General features: G+C 37.6%; 1 protein-coding gene across 3 annotated transcripts in view; it reads left to right on the forward strand.

Annotated features, from left to right (window-relative positions):
• The window catches only part of ASG3 (SNF2 domain-containing protein / helicase domain-containing protein), a 380,591-nt gene that overhangs the window by 182,325 nt on the left and 170,424 nt on the right, over nucleotides 1-27,842 (forward strand). For all 3 annotated transcript variants that reach the window (XM_089415440.1, XM_089415438.1, XM_089415443.1), the window contains 2 exons: nucleotides 24,099-24,234; nucleotides 24,383-24,497. In XM_089415440.1, coding sequence (XP_089271566.1) covers nucleotides 24,099-24,234; nucleotides 24,383-24,497 — 251 coding nt within the window. The remainder of the gene's footprint in view (nucleotides 1-24,098; nucleotides 24,235-24,382; nucleotides 24,498-27,842) is intronic.

Consider the following 27,842-nt stretch of genomic DNA (forward strand, 5'->3'; position numbering starts at 1 on the left):
GACATATGCATAGGATGAGTGGCTCACCTTCTCCTATGGCATATGAGCAAGATGAGTGGTTCACCTTCTCCTCTGGCATATGAGCAAGATGAGTGGTTCACCTTCTTCTGCCGGCACATCCTACCCATGCAGTTCAAGACTCATGGGAAGTACCTCTCATTTGGTCAATGAGTAGGGAAATGAGGATATGGACCATAGTATTACTGATGGACGCATCATGTACTAATGTACTGCCTATGCTAGGATGTTGATATTGATCTGGGATCAATGGAAACTGACTTCGGGTCGGTTAAGAGTGGTATGACACACTCTCTATTATTGGAGACCAACTTCGGGTCAGTGGAGAATGGTATGATACATTCTCGATCATTTCTTCTTTCTTCATGGTTCAGCAGAGCAGAGACATGGATGGTACAAATTGTCAGACAGTTTGGCAGGTGAAGTTCTCTCTAGTTGAGAGAGAGTGTTAATTTTGGCAACTATGGCCAAACTTCACATTGGACAGCTCATATGAGGCAACTCATATTTTTATTGGATTCCTCTCTCTGAGAGGTATAGGATTGATCTAAAGATCATTGCATTCTGACATGTACAAATTGAATTATGAATTTATTTTGATTATGGACAAATTGTCAAGGTCGGCCAGCAAACTCATGTAGGTTTCAAAGCCCAACAATCACATCTATTCATCCTCAACGTTTGCATATAAATACAAGGTGCCTCCTCCTCATTTGGAAAGTTCAATCACTCACAATCTTCTCTCTTACAAATTTCAGAGGCAACTCTCCACACGTGCGAAGAAGGGAAGGGTTTTCTGTGCCAACCGTTGACCAGCATTGACTGAAATTGCAGGAGGTTGATTTGACTTGCATTGACCAGCGTTGACTTGTTTTGGGTGGAGGATTTTTGTTTGGGCAGGCCGCAGTTTTGGGCACGAGATTCGAGGCAATTTGACCTCTGTTTGATTGGCATTGACTATGCTAGGGCTTACTGTTGTGTTGACTAGGTTTGACTAGACTTTTTCAGACTGTTTTTGGGCTGATTTGACTTGCTGTTGGAGGCTGAGTTGACTGGGTTTGATTGCACTGAATTGGAGGAAGAATTCTGTGCTATTGACCAACATTGACTTTCTGGTTAGGGCTTTCTGTTTCTGCTGTTTCACTGATCAGATTTCGCTATGATTGGGCAAGTGAATATTGTATATTGTACTCTCTCTCTGTGCTGAACTTTTGAAGAATTATAAGAAGAATTGATCAAGGGTTTCCCCACATTGGGGTTTGTCCCTGGATGGTGCCATATCATGTGTCCTCTTGTCTTGGCTTGTCTCTTACTGTTATTGTTTATGTTCTATTTGCATTTTACTATCATGATGATGTGATTTCTAAATTGAATATTGATATTGGGATTATAAAGAAATTGAAGTGATATTGCTCTTAAGCATAGAACATATCATTGTTATCCTAAAATTAACAAAAATGCAATCTTGAAGCTGGGTCGAAGTTCTGTTGCTGAGACGTTGAAATTTCTAGACAAGAAGAGACTACTAAATCATCTTGGAAGGTTGAATTGGTGGAGGAGGAAGGCCTGATGGTCTAAGGTCTTGGTCTATGTCATTTGAATTATTGAAAGAAGAGTTCTTTAGTGGGTTTTCCCCTATATAAGGGTTTTTCCCTCGCTGTGCGCCTACATTGGTCTCCTTGATCTTCGTATTTTGGTTTTAGTAATCACTTGATGCACTAAGATAAAAAGAAGAACATAAGAAAGATAATAATAACTCAAGGAAATCACAAGTAATTATCAATAAAAGAAAATCTTTTTGCATTTCTGATTTTCCAACATGGTATCAGAGCTTAAGGTGAAGGAGGAAAAAGGCAGCCTGAAGATCTATTGAAGAAAAAACAATTGAAAGAAGGTCATCAAGGAAAAGGACTATATAAGAAGAATCTAATGTCTACAAGAACTATGTCTAACTCATTGAAGGGAGAAAACAAACTGGAAGGAGCCTCCAACTACAGGGCTTGGAAAAAGAGGATAGATCTCATCCACGAAAAGAACAAAGTTTTGGATCATTATCTAGGAAAAATCAAGAGCCTACAGATGAAGCAGAGAAAGCAATGTTTAAAGAAACCAAAATTTCGGCCATGAATCTAATAGTGGATGGAGTAAAGGACATCCTCATTCCATACATTTCCAAGATAGACTCCACTCCAGAAATGTATGAGGGTCTATTGAAATTATTCACAATAAAAACATTGTTCAAATTGCAAGCCTCAAGAATGAATTAAGAACTATTAAGATGACGAAGGATGATACTGTGACATCCTTCTTTATAATGATATCTAGAATCAGAGATGAACTTCAAGCAATAGATGAAATTGTAACACAAAAAGAGCACGTAATTACTGCCCTTCTAGTTCTACTGATATCTTGGAGTACTTTTGCATCAGGAATCAACAGTTGGAAGGATACTCTAACATTCAAACAAATGTGGAATGCATGTAGTTAAGAAGATGCCAAAATATCGTTAGCAAGCAACACGAAAGCGGATGAAGAAGAGAACATCTCAAATGCCTATTCCACTGATCACAAGAAGAAGGGAACCTTCGAGAAGTGCAAAGGACCAAAGAAGAAAGTAGAGCTATCAAAGATTGAATGCTACAATTGTCATAAGACGGGTCATTATAAAAATCAATGTCCTGAGAATCCAAGGAATGGAAAGAGAGAAAGATATCATTCAAATATTGCTGATGAAGCTCCACCAAAGAAGAACAAGACAAAGGAATCCAAAGTCAAATACCTATTTGCTAGAGACTCTTAGGGATACAAGCCCTTGCATATCCTTCTACTTTAAGTTTTGAATTGTTTTCCTTTATGTTTTGACTTCTAGAGTTTGTAAGACTAACATGTCTTGTTAGAACATTTTTGATTTAGTTTGATGAAGTTGTAGGTTTCCCCCAAGAGGATTAAGAGGGAGCCTCCACCATTTTACCAAAAGATAATTATCTTGTTCCTTGTTTCCTCTTTTATGTTTGGTTTCGTTCTCATATCAAGTTTTGTTTGTATTATATGCTAATAACCTTTCGCTTTATATTTTCATGCTAGGAAAACTTGCTGAATACTCCGGGGTTATATAGGAGACTTCAAAGGATAGACTTGAAGCATGGAAGAAGTTATGCCCTTCAAGAATTGATGTCATACAAGGTTTGTTAAGGAACAACTCGAGGTATATCTTAAACTATAAGCTTTGTTATAAAATTCTCTTCATGCAAAAGGTACGATCATTCTTTCTTTTAAAATTTACTTTACATTACTAACATCGTTATGTCTAGGATCCTGAATCACAAATATTCTTGTTAGGGTGATTAATTATTAGATTGAATCTACCCTCATTATATTATCATTCTTGTGGACACCTGAAAAGGTTCACCGTAAAACCCTAACCTAAGGGTATGTCGATGCTAATATGGAAACCCTAGTCTACTTAGTGATTGTTGATGAAATATGGAATTCCTTTTCTTTTGATGTTTTGGTATTGTTATGATAAAAGCCCTAGTCCTTTAGGGTTTTCTATCCAAAGTTATGTATTGTTAAAATTGGCAACCAGGGCAAAACTTCATGTGGGTCATCTTATTCATGGCTAATAATATTTTTATTAGATTCCTCTCGTCGAGAGGTGTAGGATTGATATAAAGATCATCCAATTCCGATAAGTATTCATGGAGATATGAATTTATTTTGATTATGGAATTATTATCAAGCCGACCTACAACTCATGTAGGCTCAAAAGCCCAACAGTCGCATCTATTCACCCACCAACGTTGTGTATAAATATAAGAGGACTTTTCCTCATTTAGACTCACTCATCTCATCACATCTCTCTCTCTCTACTGCGCAGATATGAGTCTCTTCTCTACTGCGCTGAAATGGGTCTCTCTCTCTCACACATGTGAAGCCGGAAGCTGTTGAATTTGAGGCTGCAACTGCAGAAGTAGAGATTGACTTGCGTGGCCTAGAAGATCTCCTCTTTGGAACTGCGTTGTAGGTTCATCTGAACCTCCTTTGAAAGCCGCAACTTTTGGTGGTGGAATGAAGTCAATCCGACGAACGGTTTGCAAGATATCGATTGCCCTAGTTTGAAGCTGGAAACCGCTGAAACTGAAGCTGCAACTGCAGAAGTAAAGATTGACTTGCGTGGCCTAGAAGATCTCCTCATCTGAACTGCGCTGTAGGTTCATCTGAACCTCCTCTGGAAGCCGAAACTTTTGGTGGTGGAATGAAGTCAATCCGACTGTCGGTTTGTGAGATATGGTCTGCCCTAGTTTGATAATGAAGCCGCTAATGCTGATGCTACTGATCTAGGGTTTGCTACTGCTGATATGAATCAGATTTATTGTACTATTTCTCTCTGCTGAATTATTGAAGATAAAAGAAGATTTGATCAAAGGGTTTCCCCACACATTGTGGGGTTTGTCCCTGGCTAGCCGCCACATCTTGTGTCTCTTGTCTTGGCTTGTTTTCTGTCGATCGTTTAATGTTCTATCTGCACTTTACTTTATGTACATGTGATTGCTAATCGGTGGAATATAATAAGAAAAAGAAGTAAACTGTTATAAGCATAGAACATACCATAACTTAACATGTATTGAATCCCTAGATCTTTAGGGTTTGATGAATTAGGGTTTATGAACAAAACCCTTATAATTTTATTGTAAGATCCTAGGAATGAAGCCCTAGGTGTATAGCGTGGTCAAAATTGTTGTATGCTATGTTGCCAGGAAACGTGGGTGCGGGGACGGGGACGGGGACGGGGACGACATTTTTGGAAACAGGGTGCGTGGGTTCGTCGGCTAATATAATAATATTAAATTTTATAATTATATTTTATAAATTATAAATTTATAATTAATAATATATATGAAATTTGAATTTGTATATTTTTTCAACTTTAAACAAGAAAACTTTGTTGATAATCATTTAAACATGCACATCATTGAACATTCAACATTCAACATTGACATTGGAATTTCAAAATTTATCACCAAAAAACTGTTCTTTTGAATCTTTTCCGTGTAACCATGACACTGTGACAGCTATGTGAGAGAGCTCAAGGCTACTACTAACACTGAAAATTCAAAATACATACTAGCATAAATGCTAGACTTGGCTATTTTGGTGAAACTTGGGACAGATTTTGTCACACACAGGCTTTAAAATAACTATGCAGCTTAGGTTCATTTGCAAGGATGCCTATCAATGAATCAGGCTGTGGTCGTACAGACCCTTCCTCCTACACAACCAAGGAGTGTTAGCATTTCTGCCTCCTGCTCTAATTTCAAGACAGCTTCTCTCCTTATTGAAATTGCTCATTCTGGCTGGAGCTTGAGCTTGTAACTTTGCTTTGAATGTTTAGTCTCCCCCATATAAAAACACAATTTTTTCATAGGAGATTCTTCTCAACCTGATAGTGGTCTAGAATTTTCTTGATGTGTAATCATCCACTTGCCCCATGCATGGTGTGCTCTGTGGTAAAGCAATCCCAAAAACAGTGGCAACCTTACCCCTCCACAAAACACGCTTATCAATCTTTCTTTCCCAATAAAATGCACAACAACCATCTGATGGCTTGAGGGATAGTTTGTCTTTGAGTGCGAATCTCTACCTGAATATTAATTATCAAAACATAAAACATCTTCGCAGTTTTTAGAGATTACTTGGTGTACAAGTCTGTAGAGACCATATATGATTTAGGCATATTTTCCTAGTTTTAATCTTAACATGATGTTATCAGAACTCTGTGAGAAATTGGTAGATTTTGTACTTAATTTAGCCATTGTCCAAAATAGCCCTTCGCCATTTAACAGCATCAGCTGATTACAGCTTATGGCTGGTCTCAATCCTACTTTCTATTTGACCGAAAATGTCTGAACCTGTATGCGTGCATTTACAGTTTATAATTTGATGGTTATTTAGCTCGGGAATGAATGTTTCATTCCAAATTGATTTACAAGAATTCTTAAAAAACAAGACTTGTAAAAAACTTAAAAAACCGGGTGCGGGTACCCGTGCAACACAGGGTTTGATGGTAAGGACCGTGGAAGAATGTTTCATTCCAAATTGATTTACAAGAATTGATTTAGGGTTTTTTAGGTTTTGTTATAAGTTTTACCTTTGTTATAAGTTATTTTTAAAATTTCAATAAAAAAAAAATTATTTGAAAATTAAATTTTTAATATAGTTTTTTTATGAAGAACCCAAAGAACCCGAAGAACCCAAAGAACCCAACCCAAAGAACCCGAAGAACCCAAGAACCCAAGCACCCAAGAACCCAAGAACCCGTTAAAGGAAAAGAACCCAATTTTTTTTTTTGAAGAACCCGGTTCTTCATGGAAGAACCCGGTTCTTCTGGGTTCGTCTGGGAAGAACCCGTACTTGAATCCGGTACTTGGGTGCGGGAACCCGGGACGGGTTCGAGAACCCCACCCCCGTGTGCGGGTACCCGTGCAACACAGGTTGTATGTCTAACTTTAATGTATTGGTATTTGCGTCTTGGGTTTACCTAGTAGATATTGTTCTATGCTTGCGCATGATTATGAAATCCTAGATATGTATATATATTAACCTAATTGTTGATGCTCATAGTTTGTAAATTCTAGGGTTTGTAACAAAGCCCTAGTAGAAGTTTGATATTCTAAGATATGAAGATATTGTTTCTGATATGATGATTAAATCTAGGGTTTGCAAAAATCCGTAGTAGAGCCTAAAATGTATAATAGAATTGTTATTTGATTGAATCGCTGATATCTAAGGATTTGTCTCTAAGATGGAATCTAGGGTTTGTAATGGATCATAATAGAATCTGTCATATATCTCTGAAAATAATATTGAGGCCCTAGATAGAATGAAACTGATTTCTTGATTAAAGTCGCTTTATGTTGTAGTCTATGGTTTATAAGAAAACCCTAACAAGAAGTTGGAGTTTAGAAGTATGTGTTTCTTGCTAATTATGAACCTAACTAAGTTTATGTATTTGATGTCTAAAGTCTAATGCTTCCATTATTGTATTGACATGATTTTGATATAGCTAACTTCATGCTTTTGTATTTGGTTGTACTTGTGAAAATTCTATCACTGCAATAACTTATTTATTTTACCTACTTATTTTCCAATAAGTTATTTATGAAAACCCTTTAGTAAACATTAAAATAAATTATGCTGCAGATATCACACCATAATACAGAAACAAATACATGCACAAGAATCAAACACATCAACACAGATATTTTGGACAATTGTCCCCGAAAAAACGCAATGCGGGAAAATCGGTGTAGTAGAGGAGTATTTTATTAATAAACTATTCTTGAATACAACTGGTTGCCAAACTGGCTTACCCAACAGAGATAAATTCTCCAACACCTCCCCCAGACTCAGTGTCAGACTTGCTGGCCTCTGCGCAACTCCCAGACCCTCTACGTCAGCTCCTACCTCTCTGCGTCAACACTGGGCCTCTCTGCGTCACCCACGCAGGCCCTCCAGTGACTGCGCAGTCCTACTGCCTTTGCATCTGCCTGAGAGGCTCTGCGTCTGCCTCTCTAATCTCTGCGCTGATCTTTTGGTACTGTTCCTACCTCTCTGTTCCGTACTCGCTACCTCTTGCTGCAATCCAGACCTCTAGTTCGAATTTCTCAGCAAACCTCACTCTAGAAATCGAACTGACTGGTCTCCCTCAGTGTATCTCCAACTGACCCTCAAGCCTTCTCTTATACTTTTCCTGTTGATGAATTAACGGCCGAGATTACGTCCCTAATCAATGGCTAATATTAAAATAGACTTGATATTCGTCTCTTACAAGCTTCTCATCCTTATCTTTATTAATACCCATTAATATTTTTATTTTCCTAAGTTTAGACTTAGGACCTTATTAAAAATATTAATTATTTCAATAGCTTTTCATCCGGATGGAATTTTCCAATACGATTTCAGGGTTTTGGAGATCTCATGCTCTTTAGTCTATCCACCAATTTTCATGGCTAGAGCACATCCGATGCTACCCCAAATCAACACTCCCTCTTAGCGAGGAATGTGCTCTAGTAATACTCCACACTGAGCATTACTCCGATTATATGGCACCGGTACCTATGTTGATGCTCGGCCTCCCTGCCCAACGTCCTCTGCACTGCTGCATCTTGTACTGCTGCCCATGGCTCTATTATTGCCATTGCTACATTTGTATTGTAGCTTTCGTTGCATCCGTGCTGCTGTTGGTCCTTCTTCCCAACACTGAATCTTTATTGCAACCTCTTCTCACCATGTTGCATCGTGCTACTGCTGACTGCTACTGCACTGCAACATCATACCCATTTCTGTTACTGAAATGGGTTCTTTATCATCCCCATCTTCTCCTTGAAATAATCAAACTTTGTTCTTCCAAGGGCCTTGGTAAGGATGTCTGCCACCTGTTCTCCTGTAGGAGTGTAGCTCAACTGTACAACTCCTCGTTGGACACAGTCTCTGACAAAGTGACATCGAATATCAATATGCTTTGACCGATGATCAAACGCTGATTCTCAGAGTGCTTAATGCAACTCTGATTATCACACATGATCCTAGTTGCCTCCATCTTTCTTCTGAATAGGTTCACAAGCAATTTTCTAAGCCATATGGCTTCGCACGAAGTTGTGTTTGCAGCCATATATTCTGCTTCCTCTGAGCTCAGAGCTACGGATTTCTGTTTCCTACTGCACCAGGTGGTAATTCCCGATCCAATGTTGAAACAATACCCAGAGGTACTTTTTCGATCCACTGAACTTCCAACCCAATCTGCATCAGTAAATCTACTCAATCTGATATCCTTACTCCCGGTGTACAAGAGTCCATAATCGACTATTCCCTGTGTATATATGAGAACATGTTTGGCTGCTACCCAGTGCGCCCTCTTTGCTTCCACCATGAATTGATTGAGGGTATTGACAGTATAACAAATGTCTAGCCTGATATTGACCAGATACATTAGGGACCCTAAGAGCTGCTTGTATAAGGTGGGATCAACATCCTTGTCTTCTGTTGCATCAATTTTTTACCAGTTGGTGATCATTGGAGTAGCCATGGGTCTACAATCATGCATCCTGATTCTCTTCAGAATTTCTGTACCATATCTCTCTTGTCCAAGGAAGATCTCTCCCTTTTGCTGCCAAACTTCCAACCCCAGGAAATGATGCATCTATTCCAAATCCTTCATGTCAAATTCTGTGGCTAGATTCTTCTTGCAGTCCCCGATGAGCCTGGATGATCCTGTCAGGAAGAGATCATCCACATATAATACTAGGATTAGAGGCTCATTCTCTACAACAGATAGTAGAGATTTGGATCTGTGTAACTCTTGACAAATCCCATCTTCTGCAAGTAACCATCAATTCGACCATACCATGCTCTTGGTGCCTGTTTCAACCCATACAAGGCTTTTTTCAATCTGCATACATGAGACTTCTTCTCATGTGTCTTAAAGCCTTCTGGCTGTTCAATATATACCTCCTCTTCTATCACTCCGTTCAGGAATGTCGTTTTGACATCCATCTGATGAATCTCCCATCCCATCTGTGCTGCAAGAGATATCATAGTTCTAATAAATGTATACCTAGCTACTGGGGCGAAGGTCTCTTCGAAGTCAATTCCTTCCTTCTGAGCATACCCCTTAGCCACAAACCTAGCTTTGTATTTTTCCACAATGCCGCCTGTAGCGTATTTAATCTTGTAGATCCATTTTGAACCTACAATCGATCTATCTTGAGGCCTCGACACTACCTCCCAGACATTGTTCACCATTATGGAGTTGTATTCCTCTACCATCGCATCCAACCAATCCTGATGTTGAGCAACCTCCTGAAAACTAGCAGGCTCTCCATCCTAAGCTACTAATGCTTGATATCTATCTGGCTGTTTTCGCTCCCTTTTATTGTTTTTTGTGCACCGATGAAATCCTATGCATCTCGCAGAATCTGACGAAGTTCCCTGCTCGTTCTTCCTCTGGTAGCAGGTGCTTCTGTTAGCTCCTCCTCCTCTTTTGATTCTTCTTGATCTAAGGAAGAATTCTTTACTTCCGTTGGTTGAAGTGGTTTGACCAACGACTCATCTTTTGACTGCTCCTCAGCAGGGATTTCTCGAGATTTTCTAAAGGCCCCGTTGTCGCACAGAATGTGTAGGCATGGCAACAACGGCTCAAATCAGGGGCTGTCACCCTGATCCCCAATCTCTCTGTTAAAGCTGTCTCCCTTCAGTAGGCTAAGGGGGGTAGACCCTATGGAAAAGTGGAATGAAGAAGAACTAGTTGGGAACTAACCAGATCGGGAGACACAATGAAGCAATCAAGTATTTGATTAAGATTTAGCAAGACTTATAGGATTTGATTAGATTTTAAACGATTGATACCAGTGCCTTATGGAGTCAACGATCTTGCTAGGGAAATTAAGACCAAGTAATCGATTAGCAACTGCTGCTTAGATGAATGACTATTTTATATGAAATGCAGATCCTAAAACTAATGTGAGATGCAAGAATCTTGGTTAATTTTAGTTAAATGCCTATTTAAATGTGAACTCTTCAATCCTTTCTGTGTTGACCCTGATTTCGTAGTAATTGGCAGAGAGAAGATCAGGAGAAGCACACTAAGGTGTGATTAACGTTACCTCTCCTGAAATTCTAATATACCCGGTGTCTCCGGCGCTGCAGAGAGCTGTGGCTTTGACGACTGCATGGTCACCGTTTTAAGTATTATTAAAAGCAGGCTACTCAAGCAAAGATGGATGGGTACCTATCTCTCTATCGACCAAGCTTATGCTTGGAAGTAAATTTTATTTATGCAAAACTAACTTATATGAAGATGCACCCGATGATGAGAAGATGAGATGAAGTTAGATTCAAGGATGAAAAGATGCTTATGTTGCAAAAGTCCTCAGTTACCCAAATGAAATACTCGCCTTTTTTTAGATGAAGACTTAGAAAATAAACTCTTGAAGATACTATAGTTAAAACACCAGCTTATTTCAAATCTTCTTGATACAATTTAGCTCAAATAGAACAAAAACAACTTTGCAATTCAATATCAATGTCAACAGATGCTCAAAAAAATACCCAGTTTATGAAACAAAGGATATGCATTTTATCACAATTCCATGACAGAGTACTTAATTTTCGGAAATTAATTTTTAGGACAGTAGTAAGAAAAACTATGATAGCAGCAATATGACAATGAAAACAGTAAGCTATCAATGATATCTTTATGCCAAAAATTTACCGAAATTTTTCCAAACTTGCCCACTTGAATTATAAAAAATTTTCAGCCTGTTGTGATGTGATTTCTGGAATTATATCAGATCTGATATACTGTTGATATATCGGCGATATATCGGCGATATTCGGAAATATCGCGATATTTTCGGCAAAACGATATATCGCCGAAACGCGATATTTTCTGAAAATATCGGCAAATATCGGCAAATATCGCAAATATCGGAAAATATCGGCAAAATATCGCGATATTTTGAAAATATCGGCAAAATATCGGCTATACTTGCATAGATATTTTTGCCGATATTGCCGATAAGATATTTTCTGGACTCGCCGATATTTTCCGATACCGATATTATCAACACTGCTTATTACAACCATCAATTAAAACATGAAATAAGCCTAATGATGAATGCCCAACTCAAGAAATTAATTCCTTCATGTATTAGACAACTTAGGCACTGATTTTAGGCTAACACACATGAAATTTTTCCATTGTTATATTTCAAACTTCATAAACAGAATTATTCAGAGATAACAGTGACCCAAAATGTAGATTTAGGCCAAATTCTTGATACACATCAAACATAAATGACTTATTAATGTATTTAGCAATTTTTTAGTTAATTTCAAACCACTTAGATGTGTTTTTCACCAATATTAGAAAGGTATATGACTGCTGTAGCAAACAATGAGGAAAAAGATGGTTTAGAGATCAAACCCTTAGGCCCTAGGCCTTGAATATCACTTGCCCATGTTGTCAAAAATATCTCAATCTCTGAAACACAAATTTTTACCAAATTTTCTGCAAAAAATCACCAATGATTAGCTTCAGAAAATCAAATATTCAAATCAGAAATGGAGTAAGAGAATCTAGGGCCAATGAGAGCTAACACTAGGCCTAATAGAACTAGTGTTGGGCTGAGAGAAGGCAGATTTGGGCTTAGGAGCCCCAAAACTTGAAACCCTTGTTCTGAAAAAAATTGTTTTGCTTCAAATCTTCAGATTTGTTGCAAAATCTTTAATCGCTGCCTGGTAAAAAGATTTGGGATAAGATATTGCCCTCCAGGGCCTAGATTTGTCTCAAAACCCCCAGATCTGCTTGAAAAATCTCAGATCTGAAGATTTACTTGGCTTATTTCTCAAATCTATTCCTGCAAACAATCTTTGAGCCCAGATCTTGCCCTCCAGGGTCTAGATCTAGCTCAGATCTGAAGATTTTCTTGGCTGATTTCTTAGATCTATTTCCGCAAACAATCTTTGAGCCCAGATCGTGCCTTCCAGGGTCTAGATCTAGTTCAGATCTGAAGTCTTGGCTGATTTCTCAGATCTATTCCTGCACACAATCTTTGAGCCCAGATCTTGCCCTCTAGGGTCCAGATTTAGCTTAGATTTGAAGATTTTCTTGGCTGATTTCTCATATCTATTCTTGCACAAGTGAAAAGAGAAAAACCCAATACCCAATATGTATAAAAATAGAGAAAATCCAAAAAACCCAAGTGTTAAAATTCAAAATTATGTTACAAAATTTCAGATCTACACAAGTAAATAACAGTTCTACACAAATAATTTACAGATCTATACAAATAATTTACAGATCTATAAGGTCTGAGGAGTATAAGTCCAACTTTGCTCCTAGATTTGATAATCTAAGGCTCTTAATACCCAGATCTATCAAAATTTCCACAAAATATTGAAAAGATTTTGAAATTTTAGAGAGGTACTAGCCCAAAAAACACTCTGCAAAATAAAAAATTATCGTTAGATAAATCGTGAGGCTTATATGAAGTAGGCTCTTCAGAAAATATGTGTTGAGAGTTCGCTGGTCCAACTGAAGACTATCCCCAAACGCTCAATGGGAACCTGAGAGATCTTCTGCAAACACTAGATCAACCATCAAATCAAGTAGAGAAATAGAACAACAATAAAATTATGAAGAAATATAGATACTTGTTACTTCAATCAAAATTAAAAATGTTACCCTAGATCCAACAAACTGAATAAGATACCTGTATTCAGATTATTCTAAGAGAGCTATTGATTGATAATTTTCACATAATATTAAGCAAAAATTAAAACAATGTTATCATAAATTCATGAAGAGGAACACTACAACACGTTGAAACCCCAAAGACTTTTGCATTAATTCAAAAAAGTATAGAAGAGAGCTTGAGAGCTTAGTACATGATCCAGAGATTGGAGGAATTCAACTGACAACTGACCTCCTATTTAAAGATAAATCGTCCAATGGCTAGTTCGAGTGATCCTTGTCAAAGTAATCTCGACCGTTGATGAGGATCAAAAGGGAAACACCAAGTAGATAAGCATGGCTACATGAATAAACAACACTGTGCGTACATATCTCTGTAATATCATAACATACTGTAACTTTGTTCAGCAAATTGAAATGATAAAATTCAAAATTTTTGCTTGCCAATTAAAATCAAATAAAAAATATTTACATATAACAGTGGTGTGACCTTCATTGTCCCACAAGGAGACATTTTTCTAGCCCTTCCAATACACAGAAAGCAGTAGAGTAAAATCTGTTAAATTATTGCTTATTCCCTATCAGTCCAGTTTCAACAATGGCTACATGCTTCAGGAAATTTGTCAATAAGAGGAGGAATACGTTTCACTTCGAAGGCACAACATCCAATATTGAGCACATTGTTTCATACATAGAAATAGGCAAACCTACCTCACCTTGACTAGTGTTAATCCCTATAATAAGCAGTAGGCCAAGACAATAGATAAACAACTATTGCATAGAGAACTTGTCTACAGGATAATTTCTATACAGGTGCTCTCTCACTATTCACAATAAGAAACTAATTTCTAAGATGAAGAAATTTTATAGAGATGAACCCCTAATATATAATAAATAGCCTTTGCAGCTATGAACTCAAAAAAAATGGAGTTTGCTCTCCAAATATGGAGAAAAGTTAAAAACTTAAAACCCTTGCATTTGCTCATGGGCATGAAAATATTTTCAAATGGAAAAAAAAACAAGCAAAATGAGTGTAGGCAAATAAGCAAGCAAGAACAATCCTAAAACTAACAAAAAATTCATTAACATAGGGGTTTATTTGAACATACATGTTAATGGAAGAAACGAAATTGTCTCACTGTTCTTGAAGCTTAGATCAACAAAATCTTCGTTGTTGGTGGCGATAATAGCTATGCAACGCTCAAACCTTCCTTGGTAGCGAGCACATAGCTCTCCCCTTCCTTCTCCAGCAATCAGAAATGAAAATGATTGATAAAAAAACCAAAATCGGAATTTTATAACCCACGCGGATTTTTTTCACTGTCTCCTGGCGATATTTTGGATCGTCGAGCCGAAAATATCGCGATATTTTCTCGGCGATATTTCGGCTCGCCGAAAATATCGCGATATTTACGAATATCGCCGATATTTCGGCGATATTATCAACACTGCTTAAAACAGTGACCTTACAGTCGTCAGAGCCACAACTCTCTGCAGCCCCGGAGGCACTGGGTATGTTAGATTTTTAGGAGAGGTATTGTTAATCACACCTTAGTGTGCTTCACCTTATCTTCTTTCTGCCAATTACGAAATCAGGCTCAATATAGAAAGGATCGTAGGGTTAAAACTTAGGTAGACATTTAACTAAAATTAACTAAGATTCTTGCATCTCACATCAGCTTTAGGATCTGCATTTCATATAAGATAGTCATTCATCCAAGCAACAATTGCTAATCAATTACTTGGTCTTAATTCTCCTAGCAAGATCGTTGACTCCATAAGGCATTGGTATCAATCATTTAAAATCTAATCAAATTCTATAAGTCTTGCTAAATCTTAATCAAGTACTCGGTCACTTCACTGTGTCTCCCAAACTAGTTGGTTCCCAACTAGTTCTTCTTCATTCCATTTTTCCATAGGGTCTACCCCCCTTAACCTGCTATAGGGAGATAACTTAAATGGAGAGATTGGGGATCAGGATGACAATCCCCGATCTGAGCCGTTGTCGCGGTGCCTAGACATTCTGTGCGACAACATGCATATTACATTTTGTATGACTCATAAAAAGGATAAGAAGACCCTCCAAGACCAAGACAAAGTCACCTCCTTCAAGTCAGCTTCAAAAGAATAATAGAATCTCTCAAATAGACATGTCGGCTCATGTCTAAGTAATGTCGGCTTATTACAGGGTCCAACAACTATAAATAGGGCAGTTCAGATTTCAGTTAGAGACAAATTTTTAGTGATCATATAGTCTGAAGTGCGAAGTACAATGAGGAAGCCTAAAGATCACCGAAAGGGTTAAAAGGATAGTCTTGGAGCCAACAAAGTGAAGCAAAGGGAGAGTGAGGTCTGTGGCATTATTTAGATCTATTTTGGGGTTCGTTTTGAGACACACATACAAGACTTATGCTGTAGTAATTACAATCCTCTTAGGCAACTGAGATTGGAAGCAGTTCAAGTCATAAGGGAGGCCAAATCAAGCTAGGAAGGTACTCCATCCCAAGCGAATGAAATCAAGGTATAAGAAGAGGTCTTATGTTCAAGTTAGGGTTTCTAAATTAAGGAGGCTGAAGGTTTGAAGCAGAAGCCGGTCGAAGTGGAAGAGGAGTCGAGACAAAGGAAGAAGCATAGGGGTGACTATCATTAAGGGAACTTTTGTCTTGGTCTTGGAGTGGCAAATAGATCAAGGGTCTTGGTCTTGGTATTCGTCAATTGGAATCTCTATAAGAAGAAGAATTTGTTCGTGTTTTCCTTTCAAGTGGGAGAGGTTTTGGCCCTGGCTGTTAGCCTATGTTCTATGTCTCTTGTCTCTTTATGGTTTATGCATTGGTAGCTATTTGATGAAGAAGAACACTAATAACTTGAGTAAAAGAAGATCCTAATATAAGGAAGTAAAAAACAATCACAAGCAATTATTAATAGAAGAGAAATCACCTAATCTCAATGCGCTAGATTTCTCAACAACCCTCAAGGGCCTAGATTTAGCTCTAGTCCAGCTTATTTGCCTTTTGATTTCACCTGCACAAATGAATTTACAAATACCCAAAACTCCAATATATACAAAAATTTAAAATAAATCCCAAAACCCAAACAACAAACAAGGTTAGAAATTAAAATTATTTACAAAATTCTATTTTACAAATATATTTACAAAATATACATGTGTACAATGCTTAGAGAAATTTTGAGAAATAATTTTTTTGATAAATGGCTAAATGTATTTCAAAAGATAAATGCCAAACCACAGCCTTAGCGAAGTTAGAAAAACCATAAAAATATTTAGGATCCAACCACAGTCAGCCTATGCCCAAAGTTTGTGAACTTGGAGTCCAAGGGTTGGGGAACCTACAAACACTATATATTTTCTGAAAAGTAAACCGTTAGAACACGCAGTGAATTAGATCACCTAAGATAAGCCCACAACTTACCAATAGAATGTTCCTATCACGTACAATGAAGTAAAGGTTCAATAAGAATTATAAAGCACAATATAGGAATCCCTGAACCCAACACATACCACAAATAAGTAGATCAGAGACACCATGAACTTCACCCCAAAGTCTTTATTATGATTATTCAAAACGTTCCGAGCGGGACAATAGCTTTACATCAGCTTTACAGAGTCACATTAGCCAAAACATTAGATGGCATGAGATACAAATGGCCTCTAATTTGTAGAAAAATCCTCGAAGTGGAAAATAACGGCTAGTTGGCTTGATCCCTGTCAAAATAATCTTGGCCGTTGATAAATCTTTGATGATATTCTAATCTCTACCATTGATAAATCCTTTATGATATATTAATCTTTGCTGTTGAAATAATTATTTTGAGCTAATTTCTTCAAAAAACTTTGACTTGATCACCAAGGCCCAAGGTTCCAATTTTTAAATTTCCAACATTCCCTTGGGGGGAACTTCCAAAAATTAATTTCTTCAAGCCCTGCAAATTTTTCCACTTGGAGAATTTAATTTCTCTAGCGTTTTAATTTTTGACTCTAATTAATTAATTTTCTAGCTCAGGATTAATTTTCTTTTTGTCAGAAAAATCAATTAATTGACATTTGAGGGGATTAATTATTTTTCCACCCTCAAATATTTTAGCCATGGTGTAAGTATGAGGGACCATGCACTAAAATATTTTTTACATAAGGTTTTACATAATTCAACTTTCAGAGAGGGATACCTGTTCGTTATAGACCTTCAACATACATACCCAATTCTGCAACATGATGTGATCTAGTAGTCCAAGTGACTTGTAATAAAATGATTTAACTAATTAGCTTAAATTATTCCCAAATCACTTTCATAGAAGACTCGACTAAAGCACTAGAACTCACCTAATACTTTGACGATAAATTCCACCTTAGCTTTGAGGTGAGGCTGGAGGGAAAAACTCTGTCGGTCAACCACTTTTAGAAACACAGATGAATCAGTGAGACAAAAAACCTCATAGGATGAAATTCATTGTCAAAATAATAGGCTTACCGAGGTTGTTACATACAACGGAGTTATTGCGGAGGATTTGAACTCTCAGTCATTCCATTTGCTCCGAGCTTCCTAGGGTTTCATCGAGCATCTAGGAGACGTCAAAGGCGGGAACCAGAACCAGAACAGGCGAGGATGGTAGCGGTGTTGAAAGCTTACAGGGGTTTGATACTTTTACCAGACATTTGACGCGTTGAAAGTTTGCGATTCTGATAAAGTCGGCGTCAGGCTGTTGCAACTTGAGGAGTGGGAGCGTAAGTAAGTATGGTGGAAGGGCGTGACAGAAAGAATTGACAGAGAAAAGCTTTTCCCACTAAACAGAGCAATTTGGGCAGCAGTGAGAGCAGCGAGCAGCGAACAGTGAGCAGTATGAGCAGTGAACAGTGAGCAGAGCAATTTGGGCAGCAGTAATAGCAGCGAGCAACAAACAGTGAGCAGTGTGAAAGCAGGGAGTTTTTACGCAGCGGAAGTATTGAGCAGCAAGCAAGCAACAACAAATGCATTCAAACATGACAAAGGAACCAGAAATTTCAGAACATGTGGAGACAAATGATTTAGGACAAGTGAAAATTGCATCATCCGCCAAAGTTGGGAAGTGGGTTTGGGTCAATGCCAAACAATATCGGGGCATTTTAAAACGAAGAATAGCTCGTCTAAAATGGGAGCAAACAAGGAAGAAACTCCCTCGCAAAAAGCACCCAAACAAGTCTCCTCCACAAGCAGGTGGCAACAAGAAGCCCAAAGGAAAAACCATTGATGATTTTGCCTTATATAGTCCCACATCCACACCTCTCACCTGGTCATCTGATCTTTATGTGAAAGAATTGTTAAATGCAAAACAAAGGTTGGAGGTTTTAGAAGCTAAAGGGCAGGAAAGAGATCATAAAATTCATATAATAACGGCTGAGAACAAGGCGTTAGCAGAAAGCAATAAAATTTTAGAAGAACAAGTGGCATTGCTATAGGAAGCTCTCCTGATAGGGAAGATAGAATGGCAACGCATGAAGGCGGATGTGCAAAATGTAAAGAAATCTGTAGTGGAAAGTACAGAGGTGGTGAATGTGAAATCATCCCAGGATAAAGGGAAAATGATTGTCCAAATGAACAACCATGAAGAGAACGCAAGAGAAGAAATGAAAGAAGATTCCACCAAAGTTTCCAAAACTTGGGCTCAAGTTATTAGTAATTCTGCTAATAAGGTTGACAACATGCAAGATAGTGAAGGCAAGGAAAGACAAAATAGGGCAGCAAACATAATTATTAAAGGGGTGAAAGACTATGGAAAAAATGAATGTACTCTTGACCTTGCAAGAGACTTCTTGAAAGACAAGTTGCTATGGCAAGGACAAATATACCAAGCATGGAGGGTGGGTAAGTTTAACAGGGAGAGAGCCAGGCCCATAAAAGTCATTATGGCTAGCTCACGTGATAAATATATTATTCTAAGCAAGAAGCATCTCTTGAGGGGTTCTCGTTTTTTCCTAGAAGAAGATTTAACTGTAAAACAACAGGAGGAAAGAAGAGAGGAAATTTTAAAGGTTAGGGCAGCAAGAGATGAAGGAAAGAGAGCATGGATTTATAAAGGCAAAGCTGTGATAGCACAATTTGGACCTCCTTCCAAAACAGAGCAGCAAGATGGTAATAAAGAAGAGGCAACAAACTCTTCAACAGGAAATCAGAAAGCAAGGTCAGTACGGGAAAACAGGGACAAAGACTCAAATGTGAGTCTTGCACGTCAAAATAAATAGCAATCAAGTCATACCCAGGTTTCCTTGAGATTAGTTTGTTGGAACTGCAGAGGTTACCCATGGAGACGAGGACCTGGGTTAGGGCCTATTGCGGAAAATAGAGACATAATTTGCCTCATAGAAACACATGAGCATGAAGGGTGCAAGACACCTTTGTTTGAAGGATACTGGAAGATGGCAGTGTGGAACAAGGCAACAGGGAATGGCAAAGGGCACGAGGGTATCATGGTTTTAGTAAGGGAGAAAGGTCGTCTCATTCAGTTAGAAAAAGAAGACTCAAATAAGCAATTCATTTGGTTCAAAATATCAGAAAATGGAAACCACATCAGAATTGCAGCATGCTATTTTGCGCCACAGGTCTCAAAAATCTACAAAGGTAGAGGGCTTGACCACAAAGATCCATTTGCAGCTTTAAAAGCGGATATTGCAACATATTCTCAGCTAGGTGAAGTCCTTATAGTGGGTGATTTCAATGCTAGGACTGCAAGTGAGCAAGCTAGCATTCTTTGTTGTAAAGATGATTGTGACCCTATTTGGCTTACAGAAGAAAGTAATCATCAGTGGGAAAGAATTTCAGAGGACAAGGGCTGCAATCTCTTTGGTGAAAAATTGCTTACTCTATGTGGGGCCTTTGATTTAGTCATTTGTAATGGCTTGACTAGATGGGCAAAGTCCGGTAATTTCACGTGCAATACTTACAATGGAGCAAGTGTGGTAGATTATGTAATTTGCTTGCATGGTTTGTGTGAGAAAATGGACGAAGTTCTGGTTGGAGATCAGCTGTGGGATTTGAAATCAGATCACAAGCCAATTTATTTATGTTTCTCTTGGATTGGAAAGAAACAATTAGAGTCAAAAATTCAGCGTGTCCAACAAAATCTCCCACAGGGAAGAATTCTTTTGACCCCAGAAAATTGTAATACCTTCAAAATGACGTTAGAGAGGCTCTTTGAGAAGGAGAACATTACAATTCACAACCTTCATAGTCATGAATTAACACATTTAATTCAATGCGCACTTGCAAAGTGCAAAAGAACAAAAATTAAGAAGTTGAAACAAATTGCTTTCCGGTTAATGCTTGGTTTGACGAGGAATGCAAAAAGGCAAGGAGAATCTGGAAAGAGTCAAACAAGGACAACATAAAGCTCAAATCTTACAAGCATTTATTAAGCAAGAAAAAGGCTGATTTCATGGTTTCAAGGAGGGAAGAACTAATCTTCCTTGGGAAAAATAATCCCAAATTATTTTGGAAGGAGCTCCAACCGAAAAAGATACAAATTGGAAATAATATTACAGCTTCTAAATGGTTTGACTATGCAAGACAACTCTATGAGCAGGTTCCCAAGGTTGACCCTCCCCCCTTGGTCAACACGGATACTAAACTCTTCATGGTACAAGAGGTAGAGATGGGTATCAAGAAGTTGGGTGTTGGAAAAGCAAAAGACTTAGCTGAACTCCAAGCAGAATATCTAAAGTGGGGCTCAAAGATCCTTGCACCTCACATTACAAAAATCTTCAACAACATCATACAACAAGGGCTCCCCACAGATTGGACAACTAGTCTGGCAATACCTCTTTTCAAGAGCGGTGACATCAATAATCCCTCCAATTATAGGACCATCATGATAAACCCTTTGTTTGCAAAACTATTTGGAAGCATGCTAGAAAACAAAATTAGCAAGTGGGCAGAAGAAAGAAATAAGCGTGCTAAAGGGCAAGCAGGTTTTAGACCTAAGCATTCAACAGTTGATCATTGCATAACTTTAAGGCACATCATTGAAAAAGTTTGGGAGAATAGGGAAGAAGTCTTTTGTTGCTTTGTTGATTTCAGAAAAGCGTTTGACTCGGTTCCTAGGGATAAACTTTGGCAAAGAATGGAGGAACTTGGGGTTCCTAAACATTTGAGAGCAGCTGTGCATAGGCTGTATGAAGAGGTGAAAGTCAAAATTAGAACTTCGGCAGGCATTTCTGAAAGTTTTAGAAGCGATATCGGGGTCAAGCAAGGTTGCCCACTGTCTCCTACCCTTTTTGGTTTATATATCGACAAGCTTGAGGAGTGGTTAAATTCGCAAGGGGGTGATGGTATCTATTTGTGCAAGTTTGTTATAAGGCTTCTTTTGTATGCAGATGACCTTATTCTGATTGCTAAATCGACGCTTGGTTTGCAAGAGCACTTACTATCCCTTGAGCATTTTTGTAGAAGTGTGGGGATGCAAGTCAATATCAGCAAAACGAAAGTAGTGGTCTTCTCTAAGAAAAGAAAACATAACCAACATAAGTTCTACTTTGAAGGCAACATTCTGGAAGAAGTTGCGGAATACAAATACCTCGGAGTTGACTTCAACAAAAATCTAAGCTGGAATGGTTGTAGAAAGAAAAGAACTTTGGGGGGTTGGAAAGCATTTTATGCTTTTCAAAATAGGTGTAGAGAGGCAGAGTTATCGGACTGGAAGACCACTCAAACTCTTTTTGGGCTTCTAGTGATTCCAGTGATTCTATATGGTTGTGAATTGTGGGCTAGCAGTACTTCCGACATGCAGTGGAGACAAATTGAGAAAAGTCAGAAGCGTTTGATTACAAACAAATTTAAGATTAAAAGTGCAGTGCCTTATGATATCTTGTTAAGTGAAACAGGAGCTGCTCCTATTGAAGCAATTGCTATGGTGCGAGTCATAAGTTATTTAAAAAAAATTGAGCAAATGGAAGAGGGTAGATGGCCTAAGTTTGTCTTTAATGATAGATTGTGCAAGAGCAAAAAAACTTGGATGCAACAAAATAACAAATGGTTTAGTAAATGGGATATTTGCTTGAACGCGTGCCCCATAAACAGCAAAGAGATAAAAGCTTTTGTTATGGAAAAGTTCCACAAACGTACTTGGGAGAAGGAGCTAGGAAGAAAGAAAAATTACTATATTGAAGTGTTTAATCCCACTCATAATCATCAACCAAAAGCATACATAGAGGCCAATATCTCTTGGAGAGCCAAAATTCTTATTGCTCAGTTAAGGACTAATTCTCATCAACTCCGTTGTGAAACAGGGCGCTGGAAAAGGCCAAAGGAAGTGTGGGAGGAAAGGGTATGCATTTTTTGTTCTTCGGGAAAAGTGGAAACAGAAAAACATTTCATTTTAGAATGTGAGGCCTTCAAAGACAACAGGGAAAGTTATGCAGATACGCTGGCAGCTAGCTCTTGGGATAATCTATTTAACGAGGGGTTTGTCGAGAAGACGGGAGCATTTATTGTGAAGCTTCACAAAAAAAAGGGCGAATACATCAAGCAGATGAAAAAGCAATCTGTCCCATAGGCTATCTTTAGCCTCGTGGACGTTAAAATAATTTCTTTCTTCTTTCTTTCTACATACACGGTCTTACTAGCATCATTTACATTACAAATTTTGCAGAATGGGTTTACAATGACTCAAAAACTGATGGCTGGTGATCTTGATCCTTTGAAAAATATGGTACAACTGCTTCCTTGGAACTTTGACAAAATGTGTGCAACAAATCTCATTCATCTCTTGCTTATAATGCCAGAGGTGACCAAAAGCATCCAAAGAGAACTTGGATGTTTGGAAGGTGGTGGAGGGGACAGGATTCCTATTAAAACCAGCACCTTGCTCTCTTGTAGGGTGGAACCAGGCTGGACGATGGCTTGCGAAGATTGATAGGTGAGATATGGGTACCGGTATTTTCCTCCTGCTGAGTTGGAAATCTCGGGAGGCATTGTAGCAGCTGTAGGGTTGTGCTGCAAAGTCTGCCTGGATGATGGGTTGGGGAACCTCATTGTGCATTTTATAATGCACAGAGCAAGAGAGTAATAATACACTTCCATTTGTATAATAAATGTACCAGAAGTAAAGTGCTACATGTTCTTGCTCACATTACCAGCCATAAAACATGATACAGGAAACAGAGAAAAGATATACCATAATATGTATGTAACAGGTCTTGGATAACAATGCTTATACTATTACTATGTCTGGGAATGAAATGTTTCAAGAGAGCAATAACACGTAACCATAATTGTTAACCAAAATTGTTCTGTTCCTAGTCTTGTTTCCTTGTGTAGTTGTTGCTTGTTTATGCATAAACAGACAAGTTGAGATCAAATTTCCTGAAACATTGGTCTGCTGTTATCCTCTTGAGTAGAGCAAGGTAAGATTATAGCTTATGCTTTAGCAAAAGTAAGGGTATACCCTTTCAATCTATACATTTAAATGCTGAATCGTGAATATTATTGATAAATGATTGGATGGATTTTTGCAGATGGGTGCAATAAATTCTGTTACTTTATGCATTTTTGTACTATTGAGTTCATTGAGTAATCTAATGAAGTGGGCATACCAGTTCGAAGTGGTTTTATATGCTACTTTGTAATCTGCTGGAAATTGGAGAAGTTGCAAGTAAACATTGTGTTTTTATGTGCTATTTTCTATATGAAGAATAATTTTTGAAGTCAAATTCGTGGAAGAATTTTGTAACATACTATACTTAATTTTGTTTATTCAGAAATCTGATAGGCTGTTTGGTAAGATAATGAAAGTTTGAAGGGAATTCTGACATTCTTTAATGTTCAAAGCACATCTTTTACAGGTGACAATACCTCTGGATGTAGCAAACAGTTTAAGCTGCTTAGATATATTGTGCATGCATTCATGATTCGGCGTACAAAGGCTTTACTTGTTAAGAATGGAACTCTTACATTGCCACCACTGTCTGAGGTTACAGTGTCAGTATTCGAACTGAATCTGCTTGTGAATGACTTGAAGCAATTGACCTTTGACCTGTATTTTTAGCTTTGGAGAAAAAATATTTCTTTTCTTATTTTCATTGTTGCCTAGGAATAATTTGGTCTCTTGCACTTCAAATTTTGATAGACTGGCTCCATTGGTCCCACTTCAGAAGAAAATTTATGTATCTGTATTGCATCAAGAGTTGCCCAAGCTTCTAACAAGTGGTTCAGGCACTCAACATCAATCTTTACAAAATGTTGTAAGTATTAGCTCTAGTGCAATGAAATGCAGATATATTGTTTCCATATTTGAGGAAACACTTCTGTTAACAATTTCATTTTTCTTGTGATCTTTTTATTTCTTTTTTATGGGAATGAAAAGACAAGTAACTAGGGAACTTCCACAGAAGGTTGTTAGGCCTAGTTTTGAAGTTTCATTGTTAAGCTGAGTTGTGTGCTTTAGCTTAATCTGTAAAATCAAATGGCAATTCAAAATAATAATAGTCATTATTTTCTTACTTTTTTGTTTGGGAAAAAGATTCTGTTGCTCTTTTCAGTGGAACCAAATTTTGAAATTTTGGGCATTGCAAAGTAAAAATATAAGATTCTTAAAGTTAGCATCTCAAAAACAATTGTTGATAAAAAGTTTTGATATGGATTAAGAAGTTTAAGTGCAGGGGAGAATATTCCCAAAGAAAGGTTTACCTCAATTATGTGTGCAACCTTCTATGATTCTTCCAAGTGTTATCTCATTGCTAGAACCTTGATGTCTAATTGTATAAAATCCTTCAGTTTGGAAGGGTCATAACCATATAAAGCTTTAAATGGAATAATGATGGTGGATGTCTAATTGTATGAAATCCTTTAGTCTGGAAGGGTCATAACTATATAAAGCTTTAAATGGAATCATAATGGTGGACGCATGATAAGTGGAGTTGTACCACAATTCAACTAGGTGTAACCATTGGAACCATTTGTTTTGTTTATCCGTGGTATAACAACGTAAATATGCTTATACAAACTTGTTCACAGTCTTTGTTTGTCCATCAGTTCGAGGGTGATAAATTGAGCTTTTGTTGAGAGTGATACCAGTTTGTTTATGGAATTCTTTCTAGAAATTGCTTTTGAATCTAACATCTGTCACTGATAGTTGCCTTAGGAAGGCCATGTACTGTATGTTAAATTTTCTTGCAAACTTAGCATTGGGCACTTAATTCCTAGTAGATTACACATCTACTGATTAATTGCATAGCTAGGATCATGAACACAATAAATTTAGTGGAAACAAAATATACCAATCTCAATCATGATGACACAACAGATTTGACTCAATTACAGTTTTTTGTTAACTTCCAAAACTTACTTGGGCTCTTATCCTGGGAAAATGACCTAACTGAGAAAGATTACAGATTACAAAATTGCTTTGAATTTCAGCCAGCACATCAGGCCCTAGGTCGGTGCTCAATCCCCTTGGCGGATCTAGATCTGCAAGCTCTCCTTTTGCACTTCCTTGGACCCATCACACTAGAGTATCACACTCCTCATTGAGAAGCCTCTCTCAATCTTGCGCTGCTGTATGGTTTGTTTTCTTCCTTTTCTTAGCCTTGCTTTTATAACTTTTCATTGAGTTGAATCCCTAACCCTATTCTCCAAAGTGATTGATAGTTGAGATTAGATCTCGCCTCACTTGAGATCAAGGGTTGAGATTAAAATGTAATAACTAAAGTAATTAATTTATTTTTCCTAAGTTTATAGCTCATTAAACCAACACAATAATTATGTGCTTTTCCTAAGTTGAACTTAGGTTAAGTTACAAATGCAACTTGCTCACACTAAAGCAAGTGTTTAAGGAGGTCTAGGGCAACTTCTACACACCTAGACACTTAGGCCTGTGCAGAAGTACCTGCCCTATCTACAAATATCAACTTATAGACAAATTTGGAGAAGGTTTCTGCAAGATGTTTGGTGGAATTTGTCCTGTTGATGCTCATAAAATGTGCATATTTAATGCATCTATCTACCACCATAAGAATTCTATCCCTTGAGATATTGGCAATCATTGATAAATTCTATAGAGATTTCCTCTCATTTTTGATTTGGATTAAAGGTTGAAGCAGTCTTGCATATGGAAGGTTTTCTTTTTCGTTCCTTTGGTGTGTACAACACTCTATTGCATGTTTCTTATCATCTTCATGCATTCCCTTTTGACAAATAGATTGCCTTGCATTATAGTATGTTTTAAAAAGTTTGACATGTTCAGTGACTGATGAATCTTGGAAATCCTTCGAGGTGTTTTTTTAGGACTTTGATGCTGATGTTAAGTAGACTTGACCCTTGTGCCATAGGATAATTTTTCCTTTCAAAGTTTATATTTTTATTAAGAGGGAGTGTTGAATTTTTAACTATGGTCGGTCTTCATAATGTACTTGTGGTCACTTGATGTGATTATATTTATCATTGTAAAGCATATTTATAAATGCTTGAGTCAAAGGAAAATTTATTTTGAGTCAAAGTCCCATTGTGACTTTTAAAATATGTAAATTTGAATTTTTAAAATGAATTTTTTGGCTCCAAAAGTTGGCTTCCCTCCAAGTCAAGTCGGCCTTGGCCAAGAGACACGTCCATTCACCCTAGACAGTGTGAAAATTCCTACACTGGAATCCTATTGTAACAATTGATATTATTTCTCCTAATTGTTAATTAGTTAACAATTTATCATCTACGAAAAATATCGAAATAAATACATTGCAACTTTCACAAATAAAAATACTGCGGAAAAATATTGTGCTGGAAACTGAGAAATGCTAGCACACACGCATAAAAATAACACAATTATTTTTGGACAAAAGTCCTCAGAAAAACCCAACTTGGGAAAACTGGTGCAACAACTGAGGGTTTTATTATTATGCAGCAGTGAGAAATTATGAGTACAACGGATGCCAAAATCTGGTAATCCTACAGAGGAAAATACTGGCAAAAATCTAGTGAGGAATTTTCCTCACCCCACAGGTAATCTCGCGGCACGACTTGCCTTCAGAAATTTGACCCTCTTTTGTTGAAGAAGGTGTAACTAGTTGGGTCTTCATATTGACTAAGTAATTATAAATCCATGTAATGAAGAGACAAAGATAATAAAATGTATTTTGTAATGCTTGCCTCATGGGTTTCATGAGCAAGGAGTTTTTATAGGTCAAAGACTTCTTCTTGATGTCTTTAGGGATTTGTCATCTTATCATAAATATATAATTTAGAGTCATGTATATGAAGTGTTGTTACACTTGAAAAGAACAATTTATTGAAGTAATTGTATGCTCCAAGACCTTGTCAAGAAGCTCCAAAGAAGTCGGCTCAACTATGATTGAATATACCCCTTGATGAAGTCGGCCTACCCACAGAAGTCAAGTCGGCCTAGAAGAGGGAGACAGTCCCTATATAAAGGAGGAACTGTGGTCTCATTTAGAGACATCAATTCGGTCAAGTTCTGAGATTGAAGTGTGAGAAAAAGTCTGCGTTCTGATGCGTAAGGAAGAGGCTATTCAACGAAGAACAAAGGGAGTTTAGCGCTGTAATAAGGGCTCTTTGTTTTGGGTCTGTACCTACCTCGC

Source organism: Pinus tabuliformis, chromosome 6, assembly GCF_031772625.1.
Source record: "Pinus tabuliformis cultivar Carrire ecotype Pingquan chromosome 6, CPIR1, whole genome shotgun sequence".
Taxonomy (NCBI): Eukaryota; Viridiplantae; Streptophyta; class Pinopsida; order Pinales; family Pinaceae; genus Pinus; species Pinus tabuliformis.